The sequence below is a fragment of the Colius striatus genome, chromosome 18 (genome assembly GCF_028858725.1).
Source record: "Colius striatus isolate bColStr4 chromosome 18, bColStr4.1.hap1, whole genome shotgun sequence".
NCBI classification, from domain to species: domain Eukaryota; kingdom Metazoa; phylum Chordata; class Aves; order Coliiformes; family Coliidae; genus Colius; species Colius striatus.
Window position 1 is genome coordinate 11,129,122 of NC_084776.1, and position 12,893 is coordinate 11,142,014.

Genomic DNA, 12,893 nt, shown 5'->3' on the forward strand with positions numbered 1-12,893 from the left:
AGACTGAAGGGCTGAAGGATATAAGGTGGTGTGGCGTGAGTGGAGGAGCAGCAGGGAGCACTGGCTCTGCGTGCCACTGAAATGCGAGATGAGGTGCCAAGTACAGCCCTGAAGGGCTGCGATAGGAAGGAGTGAGGCAGAGGCAGAACTGCTGGTAGAGGACAAGAGAAATAAAACACCTTTTCTTTGGCACCTTCCAGCAGGAGTTGACTCCTTTCACAGCCGCCAGACCCAACACCCTCCACAGGAAAACACAAAGACCTTCTGATATTTATCTGGATCTCCAGAATCTGTCATGTTTTGCCACCAGCCTGAGAGATTCTATTACTCTCAAACTTCTGCCTAACAGACATAATTCCAAGACACTTTTCCTGACTTTTTCTACACAAATGTTTCTAGAATGACCTTGCTGTGGTACAGGCACCATGTTTTCCCCTAACACAAGCCCACGCTCAAGTGCTTTTTGTCTGTATCTTCCAGGATCTTTTCAAACACGACTTTTTCATTGTCACTTTGCAAAACAGAAGTCATCAGCTTCCTAAAAGCAGTTATCCACTTTCACACAACTGTCATAAAAATACATCATTTCTACTTGCAGCTTAGAATGCAGCAGTTTGTGAGTGGTGAAACTTGTGAACACACACCTAAATATCCAGCTTGTATTTCTCTAAGCAATGGAAAAACACAATGTTGCCAACTCACATCATTTTTCAGTTACTGTGTTCCTGTTAAGGACAGTGACAGTGGGGCAAGAACTTCCACTGGAGCAAAAGTTTGTGACTTTCTGGCTCTTGTGGTTAGGGGGGGAAAGAAAAGAGTTTAAAGTATGACATACAGTCATCTGAGAGAGGGGAAGGAATGATTTAGATCAAGGGAGGAAGGGATAATTTAAAGATTTTAGATCAACTTCATAAGGAAATGAACTGGGACTTCTTGGTCTCTGCACTACTTGGTATAGTTCTAGCTCCCCCCCTCAGCCATTCATTCAACTTAAATCGTTAATTCAGCTTAATTCTACGGCCTCAGCTCCTACCAGACTGCAAAAATGAAGTGGTTAAGAGAAGGATAAAAACCCCCAAACCACAGAATTTGAACAGTTAAAAGTTTGTATCGGTACTTCCACCAACACTGTGGAATCTCAGCTCTACTTTCACTGGACCAGGCTCCTCACATCCTGTCCTAAATCACAGGGAAGAATCTTACACAATCGACACTTTACCTTCCCACGACATATTTGAGGGCTGTAAATCGTGAACACAGATTTATCAGGGAGATGAGGAGTGGGAAGGGAGAGTGGCCCTTAAAGACGTCCAGATTTACTGCGAGATGGGAAGCGGAAAGACGGTTATCGCAGCAAAAGGCCCTTCAGGGACCGCAAGGAGCGACAAGGGAAACATGAGTCATGAGCTGCCAGAGAAGAAGATGCGTATGGGGAGCAATGCACAGAGCAAAGTAGCAATAAAGGAAGTTCCAAGTCAAATGTGCTCCTTCCCAAAGGTCGAGCCAGATACCCAAGCTCACGGTATTCAGCGAGAATTGAATTCCCAGCCAACTCAGACACAGTCCCATCCAGGAAAGGGACACTCACTGACTGAAAGGATCCCTTGACAAGCCAGGTCACAAACCACAGCTCTGTCCTTTAACTTGGTTACCAGCTCTGCTTCTTCACTTTCCTCCAGAAGAGCAGATGCCTTGAAGCTCTGTGTACAGAGGCAAGTGGCTCAACACCAGCCAGTGAACAAGCTTTGAGCACTCAGCTGAGACTGTAAAAGACAGTTTTACATCTTCTGAGGCTGGAGTAACCCTCTTTATTTAAGGGCATGTTAACAGCTGTTCCTGCGGTGAGGCAGCAGTGAGTAAAGTGAATAACGAAGCCAAGCACAATGTTACTGCACTCCTAACTTTCCTTTCCCATCCCAGCAGCCTCAAAAGTGTCAAACTTACAGCACACAATTCCTGCTACTCCCACATACCTCAGGGTTTTTAAAAGTGACTTCCAACAGTTGAAAAAGTGGCTTCTTTTTAGCCAAAATACACCACTGATCAATATATGAAAGGTAAAGACAAAGAAAACTGGTTATTTGTGCTTGGTTGTCACCTCTAGGAAGGGCTATCAAAGCCTCAAGGGATGTCACACAGGAATCTCGGAGCAAGAAATAATTGATTCTTCTCTTAGTGCAGTTGTATCCACATCCAGGATGAAAGTAAATATGACAAATATTTCAAAGGGTTGATGTCACAAAATGATTTAAGAAAGCTGTAGTAAAGGAAAAAAGGGAGTACTAAAGCACAGCTCTCAAACTGCACCAAAACCAGGAGAGCTCCACCTTAGCCGTGCCAACGTTTCCACTCAGACTTTGTGTGAAAAACACATTCATGATGCCCAAACATGTACCTTGGGAAACAGTGTGACTTTCAAAGCTACATAAGTGGTTTTAAGCTAGATAGGCTATGTAAATATTTAGAAGCAACTGAGTATCATGCAGGGAAAACAGACATGAAGTTAGCTGCCCATCTCAAGTTTAAGCCCAGTGAAAGCAAAGAGTAAAACCTCAGTGACTTCAGCCTGAGCAAGATCCCTGCTCACGGCTACAGTCTCAAAAAGCACATTGGTGTAACCATCAAAGAGCCCACTTCCATGAAGGTGATTCCAGGATGTAGGTCACAGGGAGCCTCTGTGTCCCATTCCATCAGGGGAGTCCCAGGAGTCGGCCTCTCCCCTATCCCAGGTGATGGCTGGAACCATACCTTGATACCACCAGTATCAAAGGCAGCCCTGCTGCCATCACTTCTCTCTCTGGGCCGTATTTACAACTGAAAGTGATCATGGCTACTGTGCTTTGTAACTCTGTTCCACAACACAAGTGGTGTTACCTGTCCACTAGTTAAGATCTCCTTTAAGACTCAGGAGGAGCTTAACAACTTTACTTCACAGCTGGGCTGTAGGAAGCCGGGAGATAAGCATCAAGTTCCACAGGCACATTTACACATGCAAGGAAGCTCAAGTTCAGGCACCTGGAACATCTCCACACAACAGAGATGTACAGGAGATACCCTGATTCCAGCCTGAAGCACACAAACCCCACCAAAGTCCCACTACAGACATTTAGAGAACTGCTCTGAGCCATTCTTAGACAGATCTGACACGGTCGTACAACACCACAGCCAAGGAACCAGGCCTGTGAGGCTGAAGTCCCAATGGCTATTCTTATACTCCAGTTGCACAGTTCTTCCTATGTCATTTGCAGTGCCCCAAGCTTGGTATTATCAAGATAAACATTATTATTGGGAGGCTTAAAACCTCATCAGCTCCATTCTGAATAAACACACTGTGCCTAGCAACTGCACTTTAATTCCCAGACATATATTCCTTTTGTGGTGCCAGTTTTAGTGGCTCAGAGCTCGCACTGCAGCTGAAGGCACAGCACTTCCAGCCATCCATGGACGTCCTTGGCAGCATTTCATAAGCCAGGAACACACCATTTTGTGGCACAACTGAAGAGATGGACTGACCTGATTGATGGAGTTGGCAGCACAGGATGCCAGTCCGGTTCCGAGGGAGGCAAGCAGGAAACAGGCCGGGTCAAAAGGGACAGGGGCCATGGCAAAGCCTGCAGAGGCAGTGCTTACAACCAGAGCTGCAACACAAGGGAGAGCAAAGTTCAAAGCATCAGCAAGAAACAGGCTCCTTTGTATATACCACTAGAGCGAATGTTTTTAAACCTTGGGAGAACCCCTGTGCAGATTTAACTTTTTGCTGCTTTTATGGACCAACGAAGCTCCGGGAACTATGTACAATTAATACTAATTACTCTACATACAGAAATCAAAGAGGAGAACTGTCAGAGAGGAAATGGGAAACCCAGAAGCATCAGCATACTGGCAGAAGAGGGGAAAATAAAACTTATGCCTCCATATTCCCCATTTCATGGATTTGCTACAGGATCAAACTGTCTCTTGTAAGATGTACAGGACACACGTTTGTTCCAGGACTTCTCGTGCCACTGCAAAGCCTAACGTGCAAGAGAAACAGTAAGAAAAATCCCAAACTAGAAGACACGTGTTATATCACATCTTACCAAGACCTTTAAGCAGTGCAGAGTCAAAAAGAGACTCACAGCATGTAGGCTCCAGCTGGTGAAGCCAGTAACTTCCCCATACAAGTGTCTGCTCAACGCTGTTCCCATCTGACCTGCCCACTTTAGGCAGAGGGTACAGTCACATCATCACATTGACCTAGCAACTCTTAAATGCCTCAACATTCGAATGGATTAATAAAAATCTATTTCAGCTTTGTCATCCAAACTTACAACTTCAGTACAGTCCTGCAAATCACATTCCTGAAACGAAAGTTACACAAGTTTCAATGCTAATACTGTAATTACCCAAATAACAGGTCTTATGAAACTCACTTTTGGCAAGAGATAGTATGACATGAAAAATTTCTTACACTGTAAAAGTCAGCACACTCACTGAATATTTTGCTCATGGCCTTGAACCTTACAATCTGAACTTAATAGTTATTAAACAGAAAGTATTTAGGTCACATTGTGCATGTAATTGAGTGTTCCAGACCTTGCATCAAAGCATCAAAAAGATCTTGTTTTTCTGATTCCTATAAAGTCTTCTGTTTGTCTGAGGCTAAATGACAAATAAATAACCTTTGCTGACTGAAAATACCTGGATTATCTCCTAAGCAGTGTTACTTGAGATGAAAAACTAAACGTCACAGCAGAGACCTGCCAGCAAGGATGTACATGCAAGTGCTGATTTGAAGAACTGTGCCTGCACATTATTATAATAATCACAGAATCACAGAATGGTGGGGTTGGAAGGGACCTTTAGAGATCACCCAGTCCAGCTTCCCTGCCAAAGCAGCTCCCACCTAGATCAGGGCACACAGGAACATGTCCAGGAGGGTTTGGAAACCTCCAGAGAAGGAGCCTCCACACCCTCCCTGGGCAGCCTGGGCCAGGGCTCCCTCATCTCAACAGAGAAATAGTTTTCCCTTATGTTTAAATCCAACCTTTTGTCTTCCTGTCCATTACCCCTTGTCCTGTCACCAGATACAACAGGACAAGCTGTGATGGAAAGAAGCTGGAACACAAAAGTGCACATGCATCTGAATATGTAAGTAATGCAGATCCAATATAAGTATATGTAAAAATCTATATAATGTACATATTATCATTACAAACATCACTTACTGAGGCTTATCATGGCTCATGGGCCATCGTGCCCAGCTGTCACAGGGGCTGTGCTGTGCTGGGCGCTCTGCCTGACACCATCACCTCCCCTGGCTTGGATTCCCCAACAGCACCCGGCTCCCACTGCAGCCCTCAGAGCTGCTGCTTAAACACAGTTTACCTACAATGGGGACTTATTTCCCTGAGAGGCTGGGAAATTGCTCCAGATTCTGACAGACAGACCAATGGACACACAGGTACTGGTCATTTGTGAAAGACCATTTACCACATAGATACAACACCTTGGATTCAAAACTCTGGGGTCCTTCGTAGCAGAGCACACAAGGAAACATGAAATGTTCTGGTTTAAAAGTGTTAGAGTTAAAAAACACACTGAAAAGTTGACAGCAAAACAGCAGCACTGGTGTTTCTACGTTCATTCTTTTGCATAATAAATCACACATTCACTTCTAGACAAGAATTTAATTAAAACTTATCTCAGGGAGCACTTTGTACCCATTTATTATGGGAAAACACCGACTCATCTACTGAAGAAGAAAGGTGGAGCAGATTGGCAAACAGTCAGTGTAACATTATCATTACACTGACCTCAGAGAAATTCTAATACTATACAGCTACAGCACTAATTAAAGTCTCCATTGATTTCCCCAGATTCATTTCAGCCAGCCATTTCAGCGTGACTTATCAGGATCTCATTAAAAAAGGTTGTAGTACACCCTCTCATGCCACTGAAAAAGGGATTCTCAGCTGGTGGGCAGCGAACACGAGGCACTGCCTGCTGGTCTCACTGCCTGGTGATTCCAACACAGCACGTTCAGGGTGAAGGAGAAAATGTTCCCTTTGGATTGGGAAGTTTATTTTCTTTTTCTGTGGCAGCAGTAACTTTTTCTTCTGCTTTACCCGTGGAAGAAAAGTGTGTTTAATTGAGATCACATCAAGGGAATGTGGTCATTGACTTTGTTTGTTTTTAATCCCTGTTAGTTTAGTGCTTTAGGGGCCAAATTAACTTCACCTTCTTGCATAATAGATGGAATTGATTCTTTCAAGATTTGTTGATGAGAGTTGGCATTATATATAGTCTTCAAAAATAAGCCAGGACTTTAACTTATGATCTCAGTCTAGACCTAATTTTCAGTCTTTCAAACATCTTTAGCTCTACCAAACATTAACAGGGGACATTTGTCTCTCATTTCAATGTAAATGGCAAAGAAAATGCTAATGGATCAGTGACAAAAGAGTTAATGTTAAGGTTTCTAGCATAGAAACACATTCAAAAAGTCTGCTGTGACTTTACACTCCTCTTCATCTCCCTTGTGATGGGATCTGCCTTTACAGCCCCTGGAACTGTATTTATAGCATGCGAATCACTATGCCACACTTTGTTTATCTTCCATTAAGAAGCAGCCAAGCCAAAATAGAAGCATAGAAGCCAAAGCAAACCAAATTCAGCTTCAGATTTCCTTTCTGCTCGGGTACTGATGACATATCAGAACATGTGGAAGGACAAAAGGAAATGCATTTCCACTTTAGTTTAAGAAATAATGTCACTGTTTCACTACAGATGTTTATATATTCCTTAAAGGAAACCAGCTTTCCAGAAGCCAACTGAATTTCCCATCCAGAGTCTTCTCACTTCAGCATCTGGATAGCTAAGTGTAGCATCAGAATTAATGCTGTACAACTGACCCATGCTTCCTTTGTAAGCTCTGATGTATTTGGGTGTAGGCAGATCTACACTGCAGACAATAACCTGCACACTACAGAAGGCCAAGCTCCTGAAACTCACTTAAATTTGGGATAATAATTGGAAATAAGTCTTTGTAACATTCAGCTCTGCCTGAATGACAGAGCCCAGAGGGGGGTGATCAGAGGCACAGAGTCGAGTTGGAGGCCTGTGGTCACGGGAGTTCCACAGGGATGGGTTCTGGGGCCAGTCTTGTTCAACATCTTCATCAATGACCTGGGTGAGGGGACAGAGGGACCCTCAGCAAGTTCCCTGCTGGCACCAAACTGGGAGCACTGGCTGATTCCCTAGGGGCTGAGTTGCCATTCAGTGGGATCTCAATCAGCTGGAGAGTTGGGCAGAGAGGAAAATTCTGAGGTTCAACAAGGGCAAGGGCAGAGTCCTGCATCTGGGAAGGAACAACCCCATGCACCAGGACAGGCTGGGGGTCCAACTGCTGAAGTGCAGCTCTCAGAGACAGACCTGGGAGTGCTGATTAATAAGAAACTAAATATGAGCCAGCAATGTGCCCTCGTGGGCAAGAAGCCAATGGCAGCCTGGGGGCATCAAGGAGAGTGTGGGCAGCAGGTCAAGGGAGGTTCTGCTTCCCCTCTACTCTGCCCTGGTGAGGCCTCATCTGGAGTCCTGTGTCCAGTTCTGGGCTCCCCAGCTCCAGAGGGACAGGGAACTGCTGGAGAGAGGCCAGAGCAGGGACATCAAGATGATCAGGGGTATAGAACATCTCTCATACGAGGAAAGGCTGCAGGAACTGGGGCTGTTTAGTCTGGAGAAGAGGAGACTGAGGGGAGATCTTACTAACATTTATAAATATCTAAAGGGTGGGTGTCAGGAGGTTGGGACATCCCTCTTTTCTATAGTAGATAGTAGCAGGACAAGGGGTGATGGAACGAAGCTGGAACACAAAAACTTCCACTTAAACATAAGAAAAACCTATTTCCCTGTTCAGGTGAGGGAGCCCTGGCACAGGCTGCCCAGAGGGGTTGTGGAGGCTCCTTCCTTGGAGAGCTTCAAGACCCACCTGGACACGTCCCTGTGTGACCTGATCTAGGTGACCCTGCTTCTGCAGGGGGGTTGGACTGGATGAGCTCTAAAGGTCCCTTTCAACCCCTACCATTCTACTATTCTAACATATCATACAAAATTCAAATGCAAGGTTAGGAACAGGGCAGACAATCTCTCCTCACCATCAAACAATTCCAAAATGCTTTGCAAACAATAAACTGTAATAATAGCTCACCTCTGTTGAGGTTAGGGAGCACTGGCAGGGGCTGCCCAGATGGGCTGTGGAGGCTCCTTCTCTGGAGACATTCCAACCCAGCTGGATGAGTTCCTGTGTGCCCTGCTCTAGGTGGTGCTGCTCTGGCAGGGGGTTGCACTGGATGAGCTTTGCAGGTCCCTTCCAGCCCTTGGGATTCTGTGATTCTGTGACAGAGTTTCTGGCTATGTCAAAGACTAAACGACATCATAAATGCCATTATTCCAGAATGTCATGGAAATAGACCAGAACCCCACTAAAGCAAATGGATTTTTTTACTAGAGTGGCTGTTACCAGCCTCTGAACACAACACAAATATCTCATTTGGTCACTGTTGCCCCATTCTGTAGCAGTCTGGTAACACTCATTATGCAAAGCTGGATCTCCATCACCTCTGCTTTACAAATCCATGGCAGACAGATAAAGCAGGATGTTCATGATCACAACATAAGTCAGCAGCAAATGTCTCAGGCTTCTCATTGTCAGTTCAACACTTTTGTGCTAGAGAATGGCTAACACACAGACACAGATCCATACATCAGCAATACATCCAATAAATTCTGAGATCTGAAACATCTCTGCAGCAACCAGCACAGAAAAGCGTATGTTCAATGGATTTACCACTAAAATGCACTTTGAAAAGGCTACCACCAAAACTCTAAAAGATGAGTTGGAAGGTAAAAGTGCTTTGCAATGAGATGCAATAAAAGGACAGACAGACTTCAGAGGAGAGACTTTGACTTTGCACGTGATTCCTGGATAAACAACCACCAGTTAATACACAACTGTGAATGAAAAAGAATCTTTAGACATAAATTAAGATGTTTGTGAAGACAAATAAGAATGGTAAGTGTGGTGTATTAAAACACAGAATAAAGGAGAGGCAGATAAATGTTCAAAACATACGGGCTTTCTGAAGTAGATCTGTGTTACAGGAGCCTAGAGTCAGGATTCAACTCTTCTAGGTACAGGAGAGAGAGGTAAGCTTAAGATCCAGCCCCTTCCTCAACAGGATCACCAATCACATTTAAAATTCTACAGCTGTTTAGAAATTAGCAGTTAAGTTTCCATCAGAGCCATGGCAATACATCCACTTCTCAGACAGGAGCTACAGAAGGAAGCTCTCTGGAGAGGCCAGTGCAGGGACACCAAGATGATCAGGGGACTGGAGCATCTTCCTTCTGAGGAAAGGCTGCGGGACCTGGGGCTGTTCAGGCTGGAGAAGAGGAGACTGAGGGGGGGAGCTCATTAATAGTTACAAACAGCTCAAAGGTGGGTGTCAGGAGGCTGGGGCAGCACTTCTTTCTATTGTATCTAACAACAGGACAAGGGGTGATGGGATGAAGCTGGAACATAAAAAGTTCAATTTAAACATAAAAAACCCTATTTCAGTGTTTGAGTGAGGGAGCCCTGGCCCAGGCTGCCCAGGGAGGGTGTGGAGGCTCCTTCCTTGGAGGGCTTCAAGACCCACCTGGACACGTTCCTGTGTGACCTGATCTAGGTGGGAGCTGCTTCTGCAGGGGGGTTGGGCTGGATGATCTCTAAAGGTCCCTTCCAGCCCTCCCATTCTGTGATTCCATGATTCATCTATCTAGTCAACTTCACCAAAGACCACTCTGCAAGACATCCTTTACTACAGCAGAAACAACACCAAACTATTTACAAACCATAGAGAAATACATAACAAGAACAGTCATCACGTTCAGCTTGTGCCTTCACCACACTTCCCTGGACACTACAAACCAAAGGCTGATTTGCTGGTGTCTTTGTGTCTTTGATGTGAAGTGAAATTTAAGAAGATGAGACAACCTGAAATTCTGACTGACATTTGAAATTCTGCAAACTTAATCATGAGCCTTCCAAGTGCCTGGATGGTAAGATACAGCTGATCAGACAGCAGCCAACAGAGAACGCCACAGAGGGAATAGATAGAAACTGAGCCCAAGAAGGTAGATTATAGGACAAGTAATTAAAAGTTCCCTAATTGTTTTCTATGGCAAAAGCATACAAACAAAAACCTTTTCCTGTTGGTAAAGCAGAGCTTCTAATGGCAGAATCCCAAGAGCTGCAGTTTACACGAAGCAGGAGGGTATGGTAATAGCTAAACTCATTTCCTTTCAAAGGTGAATTACAGTTCAGAATACAAACAAACATTCTCTTTACTTCAGCAGGGGGAAAAGAAAAGGGCATAAGGAAGTCCCATTTTAGCATAATGCAAAGTTTGGGTTTTTGTTATTTCATGCACTAGAAAGTATAAATAAAGAGGCTGCCAAAAAAATCCCACAGGATATGAGATCTATCAGAACTTTATGGGTGAGAGGAGCTGAGTTGTGTGGTGTTTGTAACTTAGAAACTGACCTCAGAGAATTTATTTTTCTTTAAAAAGAACCCAAAATCAAAGAAGTACTGCACCATACTCCTCACAGAGACAGAATGTGTCCAATTGATTACACAAGTTGGAAAAAAGCTAATTCTAATTCTGTTTCCTGGCCCCACACACTACACCCAGTATTTTTCCTTCTCCTCTGCTTTACTCCCCTATGACCAATAAAGGCCAACAACAGAACTCCCTTCCTACAAACTCCTCTTCATCCAACTTAATTTTTACACATTCTACTTACAATGAAATCTCCCCACTCCAGATCATCTCCACCAAGTAAAGGTCACAACAAGGAAAGAGGTTGAAGTTTTTTCTATCTCTTGATACCTTCTCAACCAGTACAAAGTTTCCTTCAATCAAGAACAGCACATCTCGAAACACACACTCATACAAAGGAACAGTCCACAAAGGAATGAAATTCTGTAACCTCTGCCTTCCACAGGTTTCAAGCAAGGCCCTGATTTCAGATACAAATGGTACTTGCCTCCCTGTCAATATTGCTTTCTGCATTTCAAAAGAAGCCTAATGAAGCTCAAATAAATCCCCTCGTTGCAAACACACCAGAATCACAGAATCTTAAGGGCTTACTCACTTCTACAATTCCTTGGTTTTGCTCTTGCTTTGGTCTGTGATCACATCACTCACTTTCACATTCCTCTTCCTCGTTGTAATTAATAATATCTGCTTTAAACCATGATTAGTTGAAAGCTCAGTCTTTATACCTGTCTCTTGGGCTTCAAATATATGGAACATTGCAGGAAAGAATCACAGAGTCTCAAGGGCTGGAAGGAACCTGGAAAGCTCATCCTGTGCAACCCCCCTGCCAGAGCAGCACCACCTAGAGCAGGGCACACAGGAACTCATCCAGCTGGGTTGGAATGTCTCCAGAGAAGGAGCCTCCACAGCCCATCTGGGCAGCCCCTGCCAGTGCTCCCTCACCTCAACAGAGGAGAAATTCTTCCTTGTGTTTCTTTTGAACCCCTTCTGTTCCAGCTTGTCCCCATTGCCCCTTGTCCTAAGAGCTAATTGTTCACACAGCACTTACAAGTTGTCCACAGTGAATCCAACTGACACAGAGTACTGCTCAAACTGCACGGCATGGGGAGAAAAGGTAAGACCTGCACTAAGCAGAAAGGACAACATTTGAGGGTTTATGAGCCACAAAGCTGTTGCAAATCTGAAGTACAACGATCCTGGTAACTGCTGGATGTGTCATGAAGAGTTTTAAATGTCTCAATTTGAGACTGCCAATGCCATTGAGTAAAAGTGTTATGGTAAAGTATCTGAAGACATAGAATCATAGAATGGTGGGGTTGGAAGGGACCTTTAGAGCTCATCCAGTCCAACCCCCCTGCAGAAGCAGGTTCACCTAGATCAGGTCACATAGGAACGTGTCCAGGCGGGTCTTGAAGCCCTCCAAGGAAGGAGCCTCCACAACCCCTCTGGGCAGCCTGGGCCAGGGCTCCCTCACCTGAACAGGGAAAGAGTTTTTTCTTATGTTTAAGTGGAACTTTTTGTGTTCCAGCTTCATCCCATCACCCCTTGTCCTGTTACTATCTACTATAGAAAAGAGGGATGTCCCAACCTCCTGACACCCACCCTTTAGACATGCTCTTCATCCCTCCAGTCTACTAACCCAGCTCTCAGCAGCACAAACTAAATGCCTTGAGGTTCTTCAAAAGATCAGTTCACAAGATCAGTTTTACTAGGTCCAAACATCAGGTGTCTCACAAGCAATGAGAACTCTACAGCTTCTCCATGACCATTGTACACAGCGTGTGGGCAGCAGAATTTGTCCACGAGAAACAAACAATGAAAATATATCTGCTGCAAGACGAAAGGTTTCAAAAAGTAAACTATAGTCTGGAATTTTATTAGAATAAATTGTTTTGGCAAAGAAAAAGTTTTATTAGGAAGAATTTCTTTCCGCCTCTGGAGACAGCACCACAGAAAGAGTTAAGAAATTATCCTTCTGTTCTTGGCCTTGGTGCAGACACGATGTGAGGCTTTGGGCACATCCTTCCACTTCACAGTTATATTTAGCACAAGCTGTTGGCAAGGAGGTCATTTATAGCTCTTAAGAATTACTATCAGATCAAGGGAAAATGTAGCTGGGCTTAAACTACTGGTTTAGAGACACAACACTTTCATTGTCTAGAAAAGTAAATCAGACCTTAATTTCAGCCAGTTTAATTGGTCACACTCTAGCATTTCCCTTTACAAGACTGGAATCTGTTTGGATTATCATCTGTAGGTGTCAGGAGGTTGGGGCAGCACTTTTTTCTGTTGTATCTAACAACAGGACAA

General features: G+C 44.2%; 1 protein-coding gene across 1 annotated transcript in view; it reads right to left on the bottom strand.

Annotated features, from left to right (window-relative positions):
- Window positions 1-12,893, bottom strand: part of LOC104561974 (protoheme IX farnesyltransferase, mitochondrial) — a 116,323-nt gene that overhangs the window by 97,009 nt on the left and 6,421 nt on the right. The window contains exon 4 of the mRNA XM_062011009.1: window positions 3,514-3,638. Coding sequence (XP_061866993.1) covers window positions 3,514-3,638 — 125 coding nt within the window. The remainder of the gene's footprint in view (window positions 1-3,513; window positions 3,639-12,893) is intronic.